Raw genomic sequence first — 24,934 nt, 5'->3', positions numbered from 1 at the left:
AGGTGTTTAGGGCACGTCCGACCGGTAGGAGGCCACGGGGAAGACCCAGGACACGTTGGGATGACTATGTCTCCCGGCTGGCATGTGAACACCTCGGGATCCCCCGGGAAGAGCTGGATGAAGTGGTTAGGGAGAGGAAAGTCTGGGCTTCCCTGCTTAGGCTACTGCCCCCGCGACCCGACCTCGGATAAGCGGAAGAAGATGGATGGATGGATATATACTGTATATACATATGTAGATACGTATGTATGTACAGGTATGTATGTATGTATGTACAGTCGCGATCCAAAGTTTACATACACTTGTAAAGAACATAATGTCATGGCTGTCTTGAGTTTCCAATAATTTCTACAACTCTTATTTTTTTGTGATAGAGTGATTGGAGCACACACTTGTTGGTCACAAAAAACATTCATGAAGTTTGGTTCTTTTATGAATTTATTATGGGTCTACCGAAAATGTGACCAAATCTGCTGGGTCAAAAGTATACATACAGCAATGTTATAATTTGGTTACATGTCCCTTGGCAAGTTTCACTTCAAAAAGGCGCTTTTGGTAGCCTTCCAAAAGTGCCTTATTGTATATACATATGTATATACATATGTATGTATGTACATATGTATGTACATATATCAGTAAAGGCGAAAATATTCTGATTTTATACTATTTGTCCTGACCGAGGCTTCAAGAGATGAATAAAGGAGCTTAGTCCGTGAAATAAAACTGTTGCTAAAGCCGAATCCAGGACATAAAATAGATAATTCTACTCCACTCGGTCAAATGCCTTTTCAGCATCCATAGATACTACTGCCTCTTCAGGGTTCAGAGCAGGCAAATCATACAATATATTGAAAATATGTCGAAGATTAAAAAAGGAGTGCCTACAATTCATTGTACATGTACAATAATTGGGGGGCTATCTTTTCCCAACATTTTTGGAAAAATTTGGGAAGATAGCCATCTGGTCCCGGGTATTTTCCGTTTTTTTTTTGTGATAATGCTGCAATATTTCATTCCGCCGCAGTAATTGGTCTTTCTAACTATACTGCAGCAGACTGATCAACAGACGGGATGTCAAGATTGGCAAAAAAAATATCAAGCTCAGGGGTAGAACAATGAGTAGATAAGTAGAGGGACGCATAGATATTCCTAAATACATTATTGATCTCAAGATCATCGGTAACTATACCTGAATCGGATTGAATCTGCATAATAATGGGATGCTGATATGTGGCGTAGTTTATGAGCCAATAGTTTACCAGCTTTATCACCATGTTCATAAAACTGAGACCTTGAACAAAGTATTTGTTCAGTAGAACAGTTTGTCGCCAAGACATCTATGTCTTTCCCACAGCAAATATGTGTTGGGTCAAACTAGTCAATTTATTCTTTTAGTTTTTTCTCATAACTTTTTATATTATCTCCTCCCTAATGTCATATTTGCCAACCTTGAGACCTTCAAATTCGGGAGATTGGGGGGGGGGGGGGGTTTGAGGTGTGGGGGGCGGGGTTGTGGGGGAGGTGTTTGGTGGTAGCGGGTGCTGCAAAGGATTCTGGGTATTTGTTCTGTTGGGTTTATGTTGTGTTACGGTGCGGATGTTCTCCCGAAATGTGTTTGTCATTCTTGTTAGGTGTGGGTTCACAGTGTTTGTAACATATTTGTAACAGTGTTAAAGTTGTTTATACGGACACCCTCAGTGTGACCTGTATGGCTGTTGATCAATTATGTCTTGCAGTCACTTTTGTGTGTATGCAGAAGCCGCATACAAGATGTGACTGGTCGACAGGTTGTAGAGGACGCTAAAGGCAGTGCCATCACAGCACGCCCTTAATATTGTTGTCCGGGTGAAAATCGGGAGAAACTCGGGAGAATGGTTGCCCGGGAGATTTTCGGGAGGGGCACTGAAATTCGGGAGTCTCCCGGAAAAATCGGGAGGGTTGGCAAGTATGCCTAATGTATGCCTTCAGCGCATCCCAGAGTACAGTCTTGTTCAAGAGCACGAAAAATGTATATGACGCAAAACAAAATCCACACAACCTCATTTAAAAGTATTTGGAAATTTAGACGCCATGGCGCACGTGTGGTTGTGAGGTTTTTAAATAGTAAATCCATTGAATTTGAACCATGATCAGAGATAACAATTGCATTATATTTGCATATAGATATACTGTAGATGAAAGTAATTTAGTATCAACTAGAAAGTAGTCAATGTCGGTGAAAGTGTGATTAAAGTTAAAGAAGAAGGTATATTGCCTTCTGGAGGTCAACATTTTCGGGACTTATGCAAATCCCAAATACAAAAAAAACAGCATCAATAGGTAAAAAAAGTTAGTTTTGCGTAATAGGGCCTATAACTCCATAACTGCGCCCCCAATACTTATATTACTTAACCCCTCGCTGTCTGCACTCAGTTCCTCATCTATTGCCGTGCTCACAATTTATCTGTTTCGAAAATGGCAACATTTGGTGCTCTGGCTTTCGGCGGTTGAGCCGCCAGACAATGGAAGTCATTACCACTAACCAGGGGCGTCACTAGCTTTTAAGGACAGGGGGGCTTAGCCCCCAGGAGATGCACAGGATGCGAGCGAACGTAGCGCACGAGCACAAAACTTCACAAACGGCTAATGGAGACTTAGAAATTAATCATTGTTATTATTATTATTTCAATCGGTTTATTTTCAATCTGTGTTCAGTACAACAACAAACATGGGTTTGCACAGTGACATTTTGTTTACAGCATCAACAAGAAACAATTACTTGCATGATCCTTCAAGATACACTGAAACACAATGAAAGTCATGGCATTAGCTTCTATGTTATTCATTCACAACATAGAGGCTAATGCCACAACTTTAGCTCACAATACTATAATTGTTTGTTCCCAAATATTTTGAAGTTGCACAGATTACATTTTGGACACATATGTGACTAAAATGGTTGTAAATTCAAGCCCTGGAAATATTACTTAATTACTTGAATTAAAGTAATATCTGGATCGGGATAATTTGGCTTGTATATAATATATATATATATATATATATATATATATATATATATATATATATATATACGCTACCGTTCAAAAGTTTGGGGTCACCCAAACAATTTTGTGGAATAGCCTTCATTTCTAAGAACAAGAATAGACTGTCGAGTTTTCTGGCCATTTTGAGCGTTTAATTGACCCCACAAATGTGATGCTCCAGAAACTCAATCTGCTCCAAGGAAGGTCAGTTTTGTAGCTTCTGTAACGAGCTAAACTGTTTTCAGATGTGTGAACATGATTGCACAAGGGTTTTCTAATCATCAATTAGCCTTCTGAGCCAATGAGCAAACACATTGTACCATTAGAACACTGGAGTGATAGTTGCTGAAAATGGGCCTCCATACACCTATGTACATATTGCACCAAAAACCAGACATTTGCAGCTAGATTAGTCATTTACCACATTAGCAATGTATAGAGTGTATTTCTTTAAAGTTAAGACTAGTTTAAAGTTATCTTCATTGAAAAGTACAGTGCTTTTCCTTCAAAAATAAGGACATTTCAATGTGACCCCAAACTTTTGAACGGTAGTGTATATATTATGGCAAGCTGTTAAGGAAATTAAATATATATGGAAGTCTGAATAGAAATGAGAAACATTTATATATACTGTAAATAAGAAAGACTTAGAGTCCGTCTGCTGATCTGAAAAAGAGCCAAAGCTGTCAGAGAGCTGAGGGACCATCTTCAAAGTGCAATGCTGAAACAAATAATGCAAACAATAAAATGTAACTTCCAGGGTTTGAGAGTAACGTAGTCCCGTCATCCCGGGGACGGTAAAAAAAATGCACGGGAAGAAATGAAATGTTCCCCGGGACGATGGCTTTTAACCATTTTTTTTCTTTTTATATATGTATTCATTTTACATTTTATATTAAATGTCTTGGTTTTTCCTCCCTCTGAAAATCCTATGAAATTTTTAACAAGCCATCCTATAATAATACAACAGCTATTAATGTAACAATACAATAAAACAAATATATTTAATTATGTTTTTTTTCATTATTTTAACAATAGGCTAATGCATATTATTTTATATAGATTCTACAAGAAACACAAAACTTAAAAACTAAATTATTTACATTTGCAGACACAAGGTTCTTGTTCAGCAGTGCTGTGTGCTAATGTGCTTCGTACACCTGCAGGACCGCAAGCAAGGTCGCAGAGAAAATGCGGACTGGATTTTGAGTGATGTGGGCATTTTCTATATGAACAAGTCCAAGGACCGCAAGCAAGGTCGCAGATAAAATGCGGACTGGATTTTGAGTGATGTGGGCATTTTCTATATGAACAAGTGGAATGGATTGGATAGCGACACACTAAAGGGGCTCTCTACCTTACACTATGAAGTGAGGGGAAACTGAGTGAATAATGACAGGTTATATGATTATTTATTTAAACTCATATCCGGGCCACTTTATAATGAATATGTCGGCATGTATTTGTAAAAAAATAAAATAAAAAAAATTGGATTTTTTTTTTTTTTTTTTTTTTTTTAACACCAAATTATTTAGGGGGGCTTTAGAACATTTTAGGGGGGCTTCAAATCACATCTCAAAACATACCCGTTCAAAAGTGCTTATTCATCCTAACTACGTACATAATTTTTTCTTTGTTTTTAACTTTTGACTGTTTTATATTATTACTAATGCCTTTTTTGTAAACTCTTAATTGTGATTATGTTTAATACCTGTGAGGTACAAATGCAATATAATATTAATATTACTAATAAAATGTATTATCATTATTATTACTATTATTATTACTACCGATTCACGCAAATCAACTATATTTCAATTCCTTGGTTGCACAAGACATCATCCGGTTGCAGACTCTGCTCAGGCTCAAGCACTTGGGGGGCCAGTTATGATTTTCCAAGCCAATAAAGACAGCATGCCTAATAGAAAGCACTAAAAAGTATTTCAAAATGTACAAGCACAATGCTAATTAACATTGGATAACCCATATACATGCTATTGATTAGCATTAAAGTTTTTACATTGCGATTTCAATACCTATGAATTTGGCAATCAAAAATACAACTGAGATGCATGTTACAATCAAACAACTAGTGTGTGATAAATACAATACTTACAGTACACACACTTTGTAGAGTTCAACAAAAGACAAGATTGGCACATTCAACTTAATGGCAAATACTTTTTTACCTGGAACAAATTAAAGGAATGTGTACTTTCAAATGATACTCCAAAGTGTAGGAAAACTAGATACAACAACTGGACAGCACAATTATCAATATCAGCTCGCTGTTAAATACAATATTTTATTGTTAGACAAATTAACATGTATTACCATCTGTGTGGGCGGAAAATCAAATTTAAAAATGCTAAGCCGGTACTAATAGGGAATGTTTATAGACCCCCTAATCAGAGTGATTTCTATGGGGCTTTGGAAGAATGCTTGGCAGGGACAGACAACGTGGAGAAAATTATAACTGGGGATCTGAACACAGATATTCAACGCAAAGATGCGCCTGTCTTCAGATCCTTCAGCAAGTTTTGTAATCTGCACGGTCTTTCCCAGCTAATAGCGCTACCTACAAGGGTGTGTGATTCCACCCAATCAACCATAGATCTCATTCTCACTTCAGACCGGCTTAAAATGAAAAATAGTGGGGTCATGATCTGTGGTCTTAGCGACCACTATCTAACCTTCTGCACCCGCAAAATAGCTAAAACCAAAACCAATGGCCACATAACAGCCAAATCCAGATCCCTCAAAAAATACTCCAATGACAATTTCAATTTAAAATTGGATGAGTGGGACTGGTCCCCTGGTCGATGTTGCTTGGGATCGCTTCAAAACGGCGTTCCTAAAGATACTAAATGACATGGCTCCCGTGAAAACAGTCAGGATCAAAGCCCGCTCGGAACCATGGATGAATCCGGACCTATTAGCTGCCATTAAAGACAGAGACAGAAAATACTCTGAATACCAAAAATGTAAAACAGAAGTAGATAAACAACCCAATAATATCAACCTAAAATTACTCCTTTCAACTCTCAAAAAGCAATGCAATAAATTAAGAAATAAGTCAACCAACCTGACTAAATCCTTAAAAAAAATTACATTAACGACAAAATAGAGGAAAACACAAATAAGCCACGTGAGCTCTGGAAAATTCTCAACAACCAGCTTCCTGGTTGCAGCCAGAAACTTAAAACAAGACTCACCAACATCAGCATCAAGGAGGGTGACTCCCTCATTACAGACAAAATGGAGGTAGCTAGCAGACTTAACATCTTTTTCACCAGCATAGCCGCAACTCTTGTCAACAAGCTGTCCCACCACTCTGGTCGCTTTGGTGTAGAACACATTAAAGCCTTCTACAGAAAGCTAGGAGTATCCAAGGATGATTTAGAATTAGAAATGGTCACAGCTGATGAGGTGTTTAAAAAATTGAGCACGTTCCACCCTAACAAGGCCACCGGCCTTGATAATATTCCCTCCAGATTCCTCAGGGACTCTGCCTCCATCATTGCCCCGATCATCACGCACATAATAAACCTATCAATTACACAAGGCCAAGTACCAAGAGATTTTAAGATAGCAAGAGTAACTCCCCTCTTTAAAAAAGGAAGCAAATTGGAACCTGGCAACTACCGACCTGTTTCTATTCTCAGCTCCATTTCGAAAGTAATGGAAAAAATAGTTTATGAACAGGTCGATAGTTACCTTGCCACTAATAAACTCATGTACAAATTCCAATCCGGCTTCAGAACTAACCACTCCACTCCACAGTTCATGTCTTCTCTATCTGACCGACCACATCAAACATGAGGTGGACGCGGGCAAATACTGCGGCATGGTCATGCTGGACCTTCAGAAGGCCTTTGACACCGTTAACCACGCTATACTGTTGGATAAGCTCAGAGCAATCGGATTTAACAAAACCTCATAGAGCTGGATGCAATATTACTTGGAGGGGAGGAAGCAGGTGGTAGAGGTGAACGGCACCGTGTCCCCCCCCCCCCCTCTCTGTGAGCTGTGGAGTCCCCAAAGGCAGTATATTGGGACCTTTACTGTTCCTAATATACATAAATGTCATCGGCATGCGACTGTGAATTGTTTTTGTTTGCGGATGACTCTGCCCTGCTGGTATCCGGCAAGGACAAGTCACAGGTGGAGAAAATCCTCAGTGCTGAGCTGTGTAGAACTTGCACCTGGCTCGCTGACAACAAGCTATCCATACACTTGGGTAAAACAGAATCCATCCTGTTTGGGTCCCACATCAACCTTAAGAAAGTCAATGACTTCACCATAAAAGTGGGTGACATTGTTATCACCAGGAAAGATGAGGTCACCTACCTAGGTTCCATTCTAGAGGCTAACCTTTCCTGTGTTAAAATGGCAACCAAGGTAATCAGAAAGGTTAACCAACCAACAAGATTTCTCTACAGAATCTCCTCTCTGGTAAACAAAAGCACCCTGAGGATTCTGGCGGGAACTCTCGTTCAACCCTTTTTCGATTACGCATGCACCTCCTGGTACCCTAGCACCTCCAAAACCCTCAAATCTAAACTCCAAACATCTCAGAACAAGCTAGTCAGGTTACTTCTAGACCTCCACCCGAGATCCCACCTCACTCCTACCCACTTCTCTAAAGTGGGCTGGCTCAAGGTGGAGGACAGAGTTAAACAACTTGCACTGAGCCTAGTCTATAAAATCCACTACACCTCCCTGATACCGAAGTACATGTCAAACTACTTCCTTAACGTAAATGACCGCCATAACCACAACACCAGGGGGAGCTCCACTAACCACGTTAAACCCAGATTCCGAACTAACATAGGTCTTAACTCATTCTCTTTCTATGCCACATCAATGTGGAATGCGCTCCCAACAGGTATAAAAGAAAGGGCATCTCTATCCTCCTTGAAAACCGCACTAAAAGTTCACCTCCAGGCAGCTACAACCTTAAACTAACACCCTCCCCGGATTGCTAATCATCAAATGTAAACAATCAAATGCAGATACTTTTTCTTATGCCTTCTGATCTCTCTCTCTCTCTCTCTCTCTCTCTCTCGCTCTCTTTCTCTCTCTCTCTCTATATGTCCACTACTTGCTGTCCATATCCTACCCCCCACCCCCTCCACACCCCTGATTGTAAATAATGTAAATAATTCAATGTGATTATCTTGTGTGATGACTGTATTATGATGATAGTATATATGATAGTATATATCTGTATCATGAATCAATTTAAGTGGACCCCGACTTAAACAAGTTGAAAAACTTCTTCGGGTGTTACCATTTAGTGGTCAATTGTACGGAATATGTACTTCACTGTGCAACCTACTAATAAAAGTCTCAATCAATCAATCAAAAACCACACATACAAAAGTACAGAAAATTGGTTGAGTACCGGTATCAATTTCCAAGTACCGGGAATTGGTTCTGTATTGGTACGAATGTGAACAGTACCGATCCCTAATCCTTACAGTTCAGTTGGCCTCAAATCAAGGTGAGCTTTTGTTTTTAGATTATTTTACCTGTAAAATGTTAAAAACATTTTTTTTGTTTTTATTTTGTGTTTTCAGCCATTCTGAACACATTTGAAACAAACACTCTCACAAAACCAGTATCTGGTTTTACTATTTACAATATAGGCAAGGTTTTGAGTACAATTGATTTGTTTTTGGGCCTTTTAAAAAGCACCACACCCACTAAAGGGAGCAGCGTGGTTGCATTTGTGTTTCTATGGTTACTGCTTAGCGATAGTTGTGTCAATATAAACATGCTATACAGCCATGTACCTAGAAGAACATCAGCTAATATCTCTACCAAACTTATTCTATAAAGTCAAAGCAATAGCAGTTGAATGAGAAAATAAGGAAAACAAGCAGTCAGAAAGCATCATACTGTATGTCATGAATTATTTCATAAAACAAAACACTAATGTACCAACTTTTAGACCTTATGCAAGTATCATTAGTTTCCCACTAAAACTCACTAAACAAACATCTTAATTTACTCTTATCCACCAGTAAATATATGTTCTTTTTCCATATATAAATTAACCATTGAAGTTTACTTTCATATCAACATCATCCATGTACACTTGGTGTATGCACTCCGAAATATTATTTATTTTAGGTTTAAAAACTACTGACAACATTACTTGTAATTTCCAAATTAAAATATTGTTTGCATTTATTTGGCGAAAACAGCGGATCAAAATAACCAAAAAAAATGGTCAATGTTTCTTTCGGGTTTCATATCTCAAATAGAAAGTAAACACTGCAGTGGTACATAGTAAATTGAAACTGACACCTTGCCTTGAAACTAAAAAAAAAGTATTGTACTATACTTATATACTTATCTTTATTGTTTGAACCTTTTACACAAACCTTTTTGAAATATACATTTTACATTTGCATTCCAATTTATAAGAAGTAATGGTAAGCTAATTTTTACGTACTCAAATTTGGGGTATTTGGGTGATTTTAGGCAAATGTGTTAATACATGATTTCAAAATAAAAAGAAAGTGTATGGTCACACAAGTAAGGTTGTACTGGTCTACAGCCACACCTTTATTGACCTGGCTTGGTGTAACATGGAGCATTGTCCTGCTGGGGAAAAGAACAGTTACTTTCATGATAACTATAACTTCAAATGTGGTTTTCCCGAAAGCACATTTTTCCATAGCTTTATTATCATGCCTCACAGAGCTCTCTCTCTCTCTCCCTCCACTTTGTTTAGGATCCAGTAAAAAATGAAGAGTGGAAGGTGTATTTTCGAAACCTCCCTACTTCACTCACGTCTCTGCTGGTGCTGCTTACGACAGCAAACAATCCAGATGGTATTGCAATAGTATCATCACTCTGTTGTCATGTATATTCTTACTGTTTTATGCTTATTTGATGATTGTGATTATTGTGACACATTTTATACAGTGGTGATCCTTGCCTACTCCCAAAACAGAGGCTACGTTATTTTCTTTGTCACTTTCAGTGTAATTGGTAAGCTGTGTTAAAATATACATATATATATATATATATATATATATATATATATATATATATATATATATATATATATATATATATATATATATATATATATATATATATATATATATATATATATATATATATATATGTTTTCTTGTTTTTAGTTTTCATCTTGAAATATTTTTATTTTAAATGTGTATGTATTTCCTTCCAGGAACTTACTGCCTGATGAATTTAGTGACAGCCATCATCTACAACCAGTTCAGGGGATATTTGCTGGTGAGTCACACCAGTGTTTCTAAAAGATAAGGCCAAGGGAAGTACTGTATATACTCCAGGTCAGAGGTGTCCAAAGTTTGTCCCGGGGGCTATTTGCATATTCTCAAAATAAGATGAGGATTAGGGTCACACTGGAAAAAATAACGTATAACTTTACAAGATACAGTACCATACAGTACATAATATAATAACTGTTTTGTTCTGATTTTACCACATATATTATTTTAACTTCTTAGCATATCTTGACCTACATCAAATGTTATGAACAATTTTTATAATGATTATGATTGTACAGTGGTGCCTCGGTTTTTATACACCCTAGTTTTAGGTGAAATTCTTTACCAAAATATGTCTTGGTTTTCAAACACTGCCATGGTTTTTACTACAATTAAATAGGAATGCACAATATTATTTTTTTCCGCCAGTATCAAAACCTTCCTACTTCTCAAGACTGATACTGATAATATATTTACAGTATATATTTATTTTTTTTATTTTGTTTTAACTGTAGTTTGTGCACACCTGGAGGTAAAAAAAAACTCAAACAAAGGTAGATTTGATGAACCGTAACTGTAGATTTGTGCAGCCCTTTGAGACACTCATGATTTAGGGCTATATAAATAAACTTTGAATGATTAATTGATTGTTTTCCCTGAAACAGCGAAGAAGTCCCACACGATCTGTGCCATGTTTCTTTACAAGAAGCTCAGCGGAAGTTTTCAACTGGAGAAAAGGAGCACTTGATTTGCCTACCCTAACCCATTTACATTTCCTCATTGGAGCGTTTGTTTATTTATTTTATAGATTACCGGAGCAATTTTTTAATGTTATCAGATTAATCGGTGTGATGTCATAATTCCTAATGTCGGCCCGATAATTATTGATCCAATATTTATCCTGCACCCCAATAATTAAACGTTGGTCTCAGTCTCTGTGAATTTTTTAGGAGTACGGCTGTAAAATAATCCACCGTAGACCCAAATAAATTAACATACAGTAAGAGTCCTATCAAAATGGACTAGAGCTTTAGAGTCTGTTTCCAGAGCGTGCACCACCCTGCTACGATAAGTCCAGCCAATCAGTCAAGGTTAAGATGGCATTTTCCGCCTTTCGTCTGTAGTTTTGTAGCGAGTAAAACTGTCTTGCACATGCGTGTGATTGCATTTGTTGATGTAAAAAAAAGTAATGTTAGGATATAACAAGAGTGACAGCAGTATGATAAAGAAGGCAAGAAACACCACTGAATTTCAGAAAAACATCATCGTAAAGTATGAAGGCGGCCCCTGTGGGGCTTCCCCTCTTTTCATCACTGCACATACATTATTTATCTGTATTTTGCATAGTTTTCTGAATCTAATGGTTCAGCAATAAATCATAGCTATTTTATATTGGTTTTGATGTGATTAATGAGCAGGTTAAACAAATATCAAATTGTCTCTTATTCTTACAATTCTTCTGTACGTTGCCCTCTATATAAATAATTTGGATATCCCTGACATACAATAGATGATGAACACTTGTGGTGACTGGCAGCATCGGTCGAGGCAGTCAAAAAGCTGCAGAACATTATGTTAATTTCTTCAATATTTAAAAATGATATAAGATGTGGAGAGAGAGAGAGAAGTTGACACTAAATCAGGGGTGGGCAAACTTTTTGGCTAAGGGGCCACATTGGCTTTTGAAATTTGACAGACGGGCTAGGCGAACACATGATGCTTTTCAATGCATATCATATCTGTTGAGAGTAGACTTCCGAAACATGGGCTATACATCTATTTTCAACAATATCATATCAGAACCTCAAAGAAACACAAAACTGGTATTACAGGGTTAACACTTACATTCTCTTTCAGTGGGAGCAGTGTTGTTGATCACCCTTTTTTGCCAGTGCGTCGAAGTCTAGTATCAGTTTTGTTGTTGCAATTTTCAAAACAGATCTTTGCCTAATTTTGTTCTAATATTTGGCGGGCTGGATTAAAAAGACCATCAGGCCGGATGTGACCCCCGGCCATAGTTTGCCCATCCCTGCACTAAATGATAATAACAAATAATAAGAGAAGGAAATGTCTGTTTTGTAGTCAACAGTAGTTTTCTATGAGTTTTAAAGAACAAAGTGTCTGTTCCACCACCTCACTGAGATAAAAGTTTTGATTTACTACATATAGTAGATCAAATATCAACCCACCTACAGCAATTGGTTATTCTTATTTTACAGGATGCATGTTAAAGTTTTACTACAGTATTTTTGTAGGAATCTTAAATATTTGAACTGTTTGCCTTTCATGTGGTCTAGATGTCAGTGCAAACATCCATCATCAGAAGGCGATTGGGAATCCGAGCTGCATTCCAGGTCCTCATTTGTCATGAAGCGGAGAATGCTGCTGAGTAAATCAACACTCTCAGATGCACACAACACTACTGTAAACCATTCAATGTTTAAGATGACCTAATATGCAAGGGTTCCCCCTTTTTGTAGGCCAGGGTATCAAAAGTGTGAAGGGACTCTGGTTTTTATTAATTTTCTTGTTATTGGTATTATTATTATGCTATACACTAATGTTGCTCTGCTGGCTCATTGTCATATGAATTATTCATGATGTGTTATGAAATATGAAAGAAACTCAAGAGTTTCCAAAAATATTACATTACTTTTAATTCATATAAATTCATTGCTAGAATCGTCAAAAGAAAAAAATGAGCTCTAAGTTCAAACAGGTAGGACATGCTGTATGACTTAGCATTATCATCTTTAATCAGATTCATTAAACACTTAGAGCCTGTGTGTCCATACTGCAGCTATTACAGAAATACAATGGCTGAGCATGGTTCAGGTGGTATAGTGTTTGTCTCCCAACCTGAAGGTTGCGAGCTCAGTCCTCAGTCCCCCTATGACCTTGTCGAAGTATCCTTGAGCAAGATACTGAACCCCACATCTATCTCCTGATTCGGCATAATCAGTAGGTGAGTGTGGTCGTTGTGTCAAAGCACTCTGATTACTTTGAAGGTACAAAAGCTCTATTGCTGGCTTTCAATCACGTGACCCAGAGGCACTTCCAGGTTTCAAGCGATGGTCTAAAGTCCCAATAGGCTACTGTTTATTTACCTTGCATCAATGCAGGTTTGGGTGTACTTCAAAAGGTTTAGAGGCAAATATATAAGCGATTATGAAAAAAATATTTAAAATGGGATGGAGTGGATTTATACAAACATTTTTGAAAACTTAAACCATTATCACCTAGACAATACTGCTCGCATCCGGCCTCACTTCTTTTGACACTCACACGGATTTAGAGAAGAGAAAATTGGAGGCATATCTTTACATCTGGAGTGGTCCTCAAATTAAGCATTAATCAGTGAAAGACAATGTTGCAGTCTTTCGCGCTTAGACACTATTTCCATATTAACCCATTCACACACACATTCACACACTGATGGCTGATGGAATAACTTTGCAATGCAGCAGCAGCAGCAGGACACTGGCCGGCTCAATGCTGCAGCATAAGCCTCTCTGTTATCAATGCGCTGCTAAAAGATAGTTTGTCTGCATTAGCGCTTATGATAACAATATTACTAATATTTGGTTAATATTTCGGTCACGATATGTAAATAGAGTATTGTTGGCGGTTTTTGGATGGTTATTTAGTGAGTTTTGTGCACCGAATAGAGAGCCCCTATTGACTTTTTAAGTAATTATTTTATTTATTTACGACTTAAAATGCATAAAAAAAGAAAAACCTGTGTTCATGTCTTACATAGGGATTGTGAATGATAAACAGCACATCTTTCTAATTTTTGCATATTTCCAGTATGACTGATCTGCTGATAAGGTCAGAGTGCATGAGCATTCCCTGAATCTGACCTTTTGGATGAGAAAGTTAATTATAACCAATAATACAAAGACAATGATACGATCAGACAGGATCTCCACTACAATATGTATGCCATTGATACTGATGTGATTTGTAGGGACCGTGTTCCTGTAGATGTGGTCCTGCAAGTGATGTCCAGGGTCCAGATGCAGAGCTACTACAGAGCAGCCATCACTGCGGTCAGAGTTCATCACATTTAATATGTATGGTGCAATAGCTGCCTAGTAAACTAGTATAAATGAAAATGGGTTAATTTGACCATAAATACATATAGAGTGCATCCGGAAAGTGTTCACAACGCTTCACTTTTTCCACATGTTATGTTTCAGCCTTATTCTAAAATAGAATAACTTCATTTTGTCCTCAAACTTCTACACACAATACCCCACAATGACAATGTGAAAAAGGTTTTTGGAGAGGCTTTTCAATTTGTATTAAAAATAAAACATTAAGATATCAAATTCACAGCCTTTGCCATTGGTTATAAAGTGAGCTCAGGTGCGTCCTGTTTTAACTGATCATCCTTGAGATGTTCCTACAGCTTGATTGGACTCCACCTATAGTAAATTCAGTTGACTGGGCATCATCTGGAAAGGCAAACACCTGTCTATATTAAAGGTCCCACACTTGACATTGCATGGCAAAGCACTAACTAAGCATGAAGTCGAAAGAAATTGTCTGTAGACTTTCGAGACAGGATTGTCTCAAGGCACAAGTCTGTGATTCATGGTGGTGGCAGGAACTCGTAGTCGAGTCAAGATAGAGGGAAAATGAATGCAGCAATGTACAGAGACATCCTCTTTGAAAACCAGCTTGGAGCAACAGTTCAGCTTTCAGCAGGACAACCATCCTAAACTCACAGCGAAGATATCAATGAAATGGCTTTAGGACAACTCTGTAAATGTCCACGAGTGGCCCAGCCGTAGCCCAGACTTGAATCTGATTGGGATCCTTCCCTTTTTTCCTTCCCTTTATCTCGAAAATAAAAAAAAACATTTAGCGTCTAACAATCTCTGTGAACCCTTTCAGTCCGGTTTCAGGGTAAATCACTCTATGGAGACAGCCGACCAACGATCTATTGCTAACTATGGATGCTGATGCGTCAATCATGTTGCTGCTACTTGATCTTAGCGCTGCTTTCGATACCGTCGATCAGAACATTCTATTAGAACGTATCAAAATACTTATTGGTATGTCAGACTTAGCCTTTTCTTGGTTTAACTCCCATCTTACTGACAGGATGCAGTGTGTCTCCCATAACAATGTGACCTCGGAGTACATGCTGCTGCTAGGTGACATACGCAAATACGGTGTTAGCTTTCCTGTTATGCTGATGACACCCAAATCTACATGCCCCTAAAGCTGACCAACACGCCAGATTGTAGTCACCTGGAGGCGTGTTTAAATGAAATTAAACAATGGATGCCCACTTTTTGCATCTTAACGCTAAGAAAACGGAAATGCTGATTGTCTGTTCTGCTCAACGCCGGAACCTTTTTATTAATACCACCTTAACATTTGACAAAAAAACAATTACACAAAGTGACTCTGTAAAGAATCTCGGTATTATCTTCGACCAAACTCTCTGTCACACATTAAGAGTGTTACTAAAACAGTCTTCTTTCATCTCCGTAGTATCGCTAAAATGCGTCCCATTTTGTCCACCACTGACGCTGAGATCATTATTCATGTGTTCGTTACGTCTTGTCTCGATTACTGTAACATATTATTTTCGGGTCTCCCTTAGTCTAGCATTAAAAGGTTACAGTTGGTACAAAATGCGGCTGCTAGACTTTAGACAAGAACAAGAAAGTTTGATCATATTACGCCTATACTGGCACACCTGCAATGGCTTCCTGTGCACTTAAGATGTGACTTTAAGGTTTTACTACTTACGTATAAAATACTACACGGTCTAGCTCCATCCTATCTTGCTGATTGTATTGTACCATATGTCCTGGCCAGAAATCTGCGTTCAAAGAACTCTGGCTTATTAGTGATTCTCAGAGCCCAAAATAAGTCTGCGGGCTTTAGAGCGTTTTCTATTCGGGCTCCAGTACTCTGGAATGCCCTACCGGTAACAGTTAGAGATACTACCTCAGTAGAAGGATTTAAGTCCTATTGTAGAACTAATTTGTATACTCTAGCCTTTAAATAGACCCCTTTTTAGACCAGTTTGTCTGCTTTCTCCCTTTTCTACTCTGCCCCCCCTCTCCTGCGTGGAGAGGTTATCAGGTGACCACGGAGCAGCCTCCACGGATGAACCCGCTAGCTGTTCAAAGTTGAGACCCAGGATGGACCAATCCTCTTTGCATTAGTTGGTGATGTCTCTGCGCCCCGACTTGACTCCAGTCAAGAGGATCCCCTGCTGATATCCAAATGGACTGGACTTTCACATGAAGTCGGGAGCTGGGGTGGTACACTCATTTTGCATCAGTCGGTGAAGTCTCTGCGCCCCGACGTGTCTACATGCAAGAGGATCCTCCTGCTGGCCCCACTATGAACTGGACTCTCACATTATTAGCTGTATCCACTCTGCATCCATTGCACCAGTCACCCAGGGGAATCCCCACATCTGCGGTCCCTTCCAAGGTTTCTCGTTGTTACCAATCGGTTGAGATGTTTCTTGTCGTGATGTGGGATGTCGTTGTGGCTTGTGCAGCCACAAGTAAACTTTGATTGATTGATTATTTGATTGAACATTTCTGGAGAGATCACTGACGCTTCCTATCTATCCTGATGGAGCTTATGAGGTGCTGCAAAGAAGAATGGGCAAAACTGCCCAAAGATAGGTGTGGCAAGCTTGTGGCATCGTATTCAAAAATACTTGAGGCTGTAATTGCTTTCAAAGGTGCATTAACAAAGTGTTGAGCAAAGGTTTTAAATACCAGTACTTATGTACATCTGATGCCTTAGTTTTTTTTTTTTGGTTTTTTTTTATATATGCATTTGCAAAAAGCTAAATAAAAATCACTAATTATGGGGCATTGTGTGTATAATTTTTAGGACAAAAAAGTATTTATTTTATTTTGGAGATAGGCTGTAACATACCAAATATTGAAAGAGTGAATCGGATTATCACACTGCACAATTCAACATTTTTCAAAAGGAAGATGAAAAAGCAGAACTTATTTGATCCACCCCTTTCTGCTTGTCTCAGCAATTACTGATAGTTTGTGTCTTCCATGAGAAAATGCTGATAAAACAGAATACTTTATTGTTATCAAACCTGAGAGCATGACAAAGTGTAAACACATGATGTGAATCCTAGTTGGAAACCTCTTTGGATACAACACTTATTTCCCAATATGGCCACAGAATAATTCATATATGATTTAATATTGTATATAATGCACAAAGTTAGTATGTTGTTTGTATTCAGTAAAAATACCAAAAGTATATTTCTTACTTGTGTCTCCTGATTTTACTATTTGCCAGGAGGCTCGTCAGTATGAACCTGAAGGCTTCATGGATCGAGAGCAGTTCAGGAAAATGTTTGACGAACTGGATAAAGACCGTATCAAGGAGGTAAAGTCGTTCAACTGAGAGTTACTCTGATAATGCAGGCTGATGATAATTAAAATATGAGGAACGCTATAATCACTTTTAATGGACCTGTTTTTTTACAGCATCCGCCCTTACCGGAGTATAACAATGTAGTACTGCAGAAGATGCAGCTGGTTTTCAGCCACTACTATTTCACGATACTCGGCAATGCGGTGGCGTTGGCCAATGTGGTGTGCATTTGTGTAAGTAAGACATCCAGCTTACTTTCTTATACTAATGCTGTGGATCATCCCACTGTCAATGTTGCAGACACTTGGATTGGGTGATAACTAGATATGTGGTCAGTACATTTTATGCAAAGACTGTAGCTCTTTGGATGGTGACTTATTTGTCCCAATGTACATTAAAAGTAACCCTACTCTCATTATTATCTCCACCGTGAGGTTGTGTAATTGTTGGGTTTTTTTTGTCTGTTAGCTAGCAACATAACACAAACATTTATGGGTGCGAAAATGTCAGAATTTAGGTAAGGAACATATGATTCGATTTTGAAGGTGAGCCAGATCACTGTCTAGATTCAGCATTGTTCAAAATGTTTCAATTTGATAGTATCTGCATTCTATAAGAATTATTACTTCCTTTAAGGCTCATAACTTTGCCCACACGTAATCATCAGAGTTTGCAGTCTTGAAGTGTTTTCCCAGTTTGAGAAACACCCTTCATCAGTTTACAACTGGCAGCCATCAGAGAACTGTGGCTTGCTCTCTCCTCATTGATCTTTTACTTTCATTTGGACAAACATGTTTTCGTTCACATAGATTGGTCATTTCCCAATAATTATTGGCACTATCTTAGTGTCATCTCCATTTGAAAGAAGAAGGAACATTTGTCTGTGTTTATTTGATTATTAATTGCATTTTATTTGTGTTTATGTTCAAACGTGGACATATTCTTCTTTAAAAGTTTGGATTTCACACCAACATATCCTTCACAATGGTTTTTCCTGAAGATTTATTTTTACTACTGGGAGATTGTGCCAGGCGGAGGTTTGAGCTCTTCGGGTGCTTTTCTAGTTGTATTATTGTATATTATTCTATAAGCTATTATTATTATTGGTTTACGTTTTCAATCAATGTAGAGGTTCTCCAGAACTGCTGGTTGGTGACCCCCCAACCCAAACTTCATGAAAACAGGTCTTAGAGCCGATTCAGGAACATAAAGTGATCTAATCTGTGCACTAATTTTTCTGACAATTGCTGTAATGTGTAACATCATAGCATTTAATGCTCTCTTTGTTTTGTTCAGACTGTCTTGGTATTGAATTCAGAAAAGTCCATAGCAGAGCGAGATAACCATTACATGGAGGTAAGCGTCAACATAACAAAAAGACGTCTTGTCTCATGTTGAACCATCACTTGTAATCTCATTTGTAACTTGTAATAATATTGATATTGTAATATTGATACATTTACACAAAACCACTTTTTCTGTCGTTGTCAGATCATCAACTTGTGCTTTATCATCTACTACTTGTTTGAAATGGCTGTGAAAATATTTGCTTTTGGCTGGAAGGGGTACCTATCGTACAGAAACAACATCTTTGATGGTTTTCTCACCGTCCTGTTACTGGTAACATTGTTTGATTGACATTACTTTCATTAAAGTATTCACAATAAAGAAATGGTATTGATATCCACAGTATTAGAATGGCCAGAAGAGAAGGAATGACAATGTGAAAGGTGATCCATTCAAAAATTGATACGATTGATACACAGTGTTCAATTTTTTGTATTTTTTTTACTATACGATACTTAGTATAGTGTGTAAATGATTATAAAGGGATTAGATGGATATTAGAATTGTTCTTGTTCTTAATACTTTATTACAAAATCTTTTTTGTTGTATTTGTTATTGTTTATAATACACAATCACAGATACCTCTGGCATTTAAGGGTAAGATCCAAATTATTTAAATGAGAGCCGGTAGTCGTTTTTGCTCTTGTTGAGTTATTGTGCAATCCAATTTATTTTGTCCCAAAAAATTGTAAGTAATACTGCAAACTTAATGCGTCGTCTGATTTACAACAAAACTAACAAGCTTTATACAAATGTATTATTGTTTTATTTCCTTTCCTGTGTTTTCAGTTGCATAATCAATAACATTGTCAAAGTATCAAAGCAGGACTCAAAATTTAATCTTAGGCCAAAATGCGGAAGTTTGAAACCACCAGAACGTTTCAAGAACTGGAAGGCTGTCTAAAACTGAACAAGATGCAGCAATCTACCAATCAATACTGTATGGTAGAATGGTCAGCCGGAAGCCACTCTTAGTAAAAGGAACATGGCAACCCAGTAGACTCCTGAAGGACTCTCAGACCATGAGAAACTATATTATTTGGTCTGATGAGACAAAGATTGGAGTATTTGGCGTTATTGCCTGGCGTCCTCTTTGGAGGAAAGCTGGCAGCGTTAGTCACCTGGATAATATCATTCTTACAGTGAAGCCTGGTGGTGGCAACATCAAGCTGTGGAGATGTTCTTAAGTGTCAGGAACTGGTAGACTACTCAGGATAGATGGAAAATATGATTGCAGCAATGTACAGACATGTCCTGCATGAAAACCTGCTCCACAACAATCTTGACCTAAAACTGGGGCAACAGTTTATCTTTCAGCAGGACAACCATCCTAAACACACAGCACAGATCTCAAACGGGTGTTTCCATGGAATTCGAGATATTTGTGCCAAGTTTGTGTACCATACTCATAAATACTTGAGACAGTAATTGCTGCCAAAGGTATATAAAGCAAGTATTAAACAACAGCGTTGAATATGTGGAGAAGGTGTTCATCTTCAGGTCCCCAGGACCCACATTTCTGAGAACCTGTCTTCAGCGGCTAACATATCTGCCCTAGTCAAAAAAACCTGTCAGCCCATCTGTGTCCTGAGGAAACTGAGATATAATAGGGCGCAGACAGACTTGCTGGTCTTCTATCGGGCCACAATTGAACTTTGACTCTTTGTTCTCCCTCTGCTCCTTTGTGGCTTGCCAACTCAATTTAGTTGTACAGGTAACTGCTCAATGACAATAAAAGTCTCAAATAATACTTATTTCTTACTGTTTTATTGAACTTAAAAAAAAAAATTAAAAAAAAGTGTTTTAAACAATATAAACCCTTATCGCTGATAAACCGGTCTTTCCATCCGTCCATCCATTTTCTACTGATTGTCCCTTGATTGTGGTGAATTTATTTCCGCAAAGTAAGAATTAATAATCATAAATTAAATAACTTTATAGCTGAAGCATCAAAAAAACAGTTAACTACCTTCTAAAAATGCCCTATAGACATGACCCACAGACTAACACTTGTTTAATCTAATATACTTTAGTCATGCTGCCTGAACAGGGGCCATGGTAGCGAACAGTGCGCTCTGACTGGTTTGGTCTCATCTAGTGGCAAACGTATTGGCCACAATGCATGCCCAAACATGCTTAATTTAGGCAGAAATATGTAAAATATGCTTTAAAAAATTTAAATAATTATACGATAGTATGAAGTTGCAAATGTCTCAAAGCGTGATATGACGAGGCAAGATTTTATCTCTATGTCTGCAACATAGAATGTGGAGAAACGAAGCACTGTGAATGTGTTCCTGCTAGATAGATAAATAGTGTTTTAGTACCCAGTTATTTTAAACTGTTTAAGATCCAATGTTTTTTGGTAGATTTGTGACTGACATCTTTTGTCTTTCACTGCTAGGTCCTGCAGATCACTATTTATGCTACATACCGCCTTCCTCATACACATGGGTAAGTTTTTGTTGCATTCTCCATGTATAGTATTTAACACAACGTTAACATTGTCTTTAGCTGAAAGACATCTGGATTGGGCACTCGTAGAATGCTGTATAATAAATAACATTACAACAGCCAATTATGTTGATCTCCAAACTGTGTGTGTGTCTGTGTCACTACAGGGTCAGGGACCCTTCCTTTAAGAGAATGTTTTCGCTGTGGGAGATGGTTCGTTTTGTTAACATGCTCATTGTCTTCCGCTTCCTACGCATCATTCCTGATATCAAGGTAGATAACAGATGGTTTATTCCACTTTCATAGTGTGTGTAGGTGCGTTTGACTGTGCATGTGCTTGTGTGCGAGTCAGATCTGCCCACGTGTATTAATTTTTTGGACTCGACATACACTAGCAGTTTGACCTTTTAATAAGTTTGTACTACGCTTCTAGCTCTTGAACTGCATATTTTGTTGCATTTGGTATGACTCCTGTATTTTCTTAAAGGGTAAAAACAATTTATATATACTGAATATACAAACCCCGTTTCCATATGAGTTGTGTAGGCTAATTGGGAACAAGTGGGTGCCAAAAAATGCTCAGTCTTTCTCAAGAAAGGATGGAGCGAGGTACACCCCTTTGTCCACAACTGCGTGAGTAAATAGTCAAACAGTTTAAGAACAACGTTTCTCAAAGTGCAATTGCAAGAAATTTAGGGATTTCAACATCTACAGTCCATAATATCATCAAAAGGTTCAGAGAATCTGGAGAAATCACTCCATGTAAGCGGCATGGCCGGAAACCAACATTGAATGACCGTGACCTTCGATCCCTCAGACGACACTGTATCAAAAACCGACATCAATCTCTAAAGGATATCACCACATGGGCTCAGGAACACTTCAGAAAACCACTGTCACTAAATACAGTTGGTCGCTACATCTGTAAGTGCAAGTTAAAGCTCTACTATGCAAAGCGAAAGCCATTTATCAACAACATCCAGAAACGCCGCCGGCTTCTCTGGGCCCGAGATCATCTAAGATGGACTCATGCAAAGTGGAAAAGTGTTCTGTGGTCTGATGAGTCCACATTTCAAATTGTTTTTGGAAATATTCGACATCGTGTCATCCGGACCAAAGGGGAAGCGAACCATCCAGACTGTTATCGACGCAAAGTTCAAAAGCCAGCATCTGTGATGGTATGGGGGTGCGTTAGTGCCCAAGGCATGGGTAACCTACACATTTGTGAAGGCACCATTAATGCTGAAAGGTACATACAGGTTTTGGAACAACATATGCTGCCTTGTTAGATACATCGATTTTCTCTACAATTTAACATCGTTACAACAATGTTACATTGTTTCTTTCTACAATGTAACACAGGCTGCACTTTGTTCACCCCTGGGTTAATTACATATATTGTTCTGCCCTCCCTAAATGTTGGAATTTACTTGTAGTTATAATGTATTTATAGTGTCGCAGATAGGTAAACAATCCTTTAAGTTAGAGTTGAACAAAATCCAACTTGGGGATGTTTATTGATAGTCTCCACAATGAAGTTACTGTAAAACTAAGCACACAAAGGTTAGTACATTGTATACAGGGCTATTCAAAAAGAATGAGTTGAGATACATTTTTTATCACATTGGCCGCATTGAACACTTGTAAAACAGAAAATATAATTGACTGTGAATAGAATTTGGTAGGACTTTTCTATTTATCTGTACCTTATTAAAATATTGCGTAATGAAATCGGTTCATTCTTTTTTTATTGACCCTGTACACATGAAGTGCACATGTAGGAATCATATTAAATTGACAATACAGCTTGGTATACATTTTTAAAAAGCTATACAACCATGCAAAATAAAGTTTGTTTATTTTGTTAAGAGTGTCCGACCTGAGATCGGTAGGTTGTGAGTTCAAACCCTGGCCGAGTCATACCAAAGACTATAAAAATGGGGCCCATTACCTCCCTGCTTGGCACTCAAAGTTAAAGTTAAAGTACCAATGATTGTCACACACACACTAGGTGTGGTGAAATTTGTCCTCTGCATTTGACCCAACCCCTTGTTCACCCCTTGGGAGGTGAGGGGAGCAGTGGGCAGCAGCGATGCTGCGCCCGGGAACCATTTTTGGTGATTGAACCCCCAATTCCAACCGTTGATGCTGAGTGCCAAGCAGGGAGGTAATGGGTCCCATTTTTATAGTCTTTGGTATGACTCGGCCGGGGTTTGAACTCACAACCTACCGAATTGGGGGTTAAATCACCAAAAATGATTCCCGGGCGCGGCCACCGCTGCTGCCAACTGCTCCCCTCACCTCCCAGGGGGTGATATAGGGTGATGGGTCAAATGCAGAGAATAATTTCGCCACACCTTGTGTGTGTGTGACAATCCTTGGTACTTTAACGTAATACAAAATAAAGGTTGCCGTGTATGCCACTGGCACACAATGGCCGATCCGATTGACAGGCTAAAAATAATTATCATTGCGATTGTTTTAAACTTCTACAAACAAATTTGGATTTTAACGTAACAAAATTGACATTAGAAAAAAGCATTTTTACTTACAGCCATATACTCACCAAACTGTGTAGAAACTAATATTGACTGCTAACTTTTTACTCCTAGGCCTAACTGCTCTGTATTGTATGCTAACAAGCTATGGAAGCGTGTTGCTCAACCCTCAAACTGAAATTGTATTACAAATACACATTTAGTGTTTTGTGGAAAATGTTTGCCATGAGAAAGCAGCACATACAGGTGAAACTCCAAAAAGTTTGATATTTTGTAAAAGTCCATTCATTTTAGCAATTCAACTTCAAATGTTAAGCTAACATGATATACTGTAAACTCATTACATACAAAGTGAAATATGTTAAACTTGTATTTTTTATGATTTTGATGATCATGGCAGTTTGAAAGCCCCAGATTTTCTGAAATTTTCAATTCAAGGTTTTCATAAACTGTAAGCCATAATCATCAAAATTATAATTAATAATTAAGTCTTGAAATATCTTGAGTTACATGTTATGAGCCTATGCCTATGTAATTTCACCTTGTAAATCTAGTTGCTGGTATAAACAAACCTTTGCACAATATTCTAGTTTTTGAGTTTCACCTGTATATCACCTGAAAGGCGAAGTGTTACCTACCTGTAACACCAAATATTTGGCAAACATTTTTCTTTTTGGCAGCCATTCGAATTTATAGGAAACACTGTTGTCTATCACTGGTCTAAAAAATCTGTGCACCAACGCTATCCTTTTTACAAAATACTACATTACTTCCTCACACTGATACAAGTGTTTTGTTCCGCAGCTAATGGCGTTAGTTGCAAGTACCTTGTTGGACTTGGTGAAAAACCTAAGAGCCTTTGCAGGGATACTGGTGGTGAGTAAATCAATATTTTTTCACTTAAATAGTACTTTTTATGGCATGATGCCATAAAGAGAGAAACTAACTTGTT

General features: G+C 38.0%; 1 protein-coding gene across 3 annotated transcripts in view; it reads left to right on the top strand.

Annotated features, from left to right (window-relative positions):
• tpcn2 (two pore segment channel 2) overlaps window positions 1-24,934 on the top strand; it is a 164,566-nt gene that overhangs the window by 81,777 nt on the left and 57,855 nt on the right. The window contains exons 8-19 of one of the 3 annotated variants that reach the window (XM_062030154.1): window positions 9,769-9,868; window positions 9,963-10,028; window positions 10,234-10,298; window positions 12,592-12,683; window positions 14,265-14,346; window positions 17,606-17,695; window positions 17,797-17,916; window positions 18,980-19,039; window positions 19,175-19,303; window positions 21,435-21,484; window positions 21,652-21,757; window positions 24,787-24,858. In XM_062030154.1, coding sequence (XP_061886138.1) covers window positions 9,769-9,868; window positions 9,963-10,028; window positions 10,234-10,298; window positions 12,592-12,683; window positions 14,265-14,346; window positions 17,606-17,695; window positions 17,797-17,916; window positions 18,980-19,039; window positions 19,175-19,303; window positions 21,435-21,484; window positions 21,652-21,757; window positions 24,787-24,858 — 1,032 coding nt within the window. The remainder of the gene's footprint in view (window positions 1-9,768; window positions 9,869-9,962; window positions 10,029-10,233; window positions 10,299-12,591; window positions 12,684-14,264; window positions 14,347-17,605; window positions 17,696-17,796; window positions 17,917-18,979; window positions 19,040-19,174; window positions 19,304-21,434; window positions 21,485-21,651; window positions 21,758-24,786; window positions 24,859-24,934) is intronic. The other 2 variants (XM_062030168.1, XM_062030162.1) reach the window with 2 other exon arrangements.

The sequence above is a fragment of the Entelurus aequoreus genome, linkage group LG02, assembly GCF_033978785.1.
Source record: "Entelurus aequoreus isolate RoL-2023_Sb linkage group LG02, RoL_Eaeq_v1.1, whole genome shotgun sequence".
Taxonomy (NCBI): Eukaryota; Metazoa; Chordata; class Actinopteri; order Syngnathiformes; family Syngnathidae; genus Entelurus; species Entelurus aequoreus.
The sequence above is the reverse complement of the archived record's forward strand: the minus strand, read 5'-3'. Positions and strand labels throughout refer to the sequence as shown.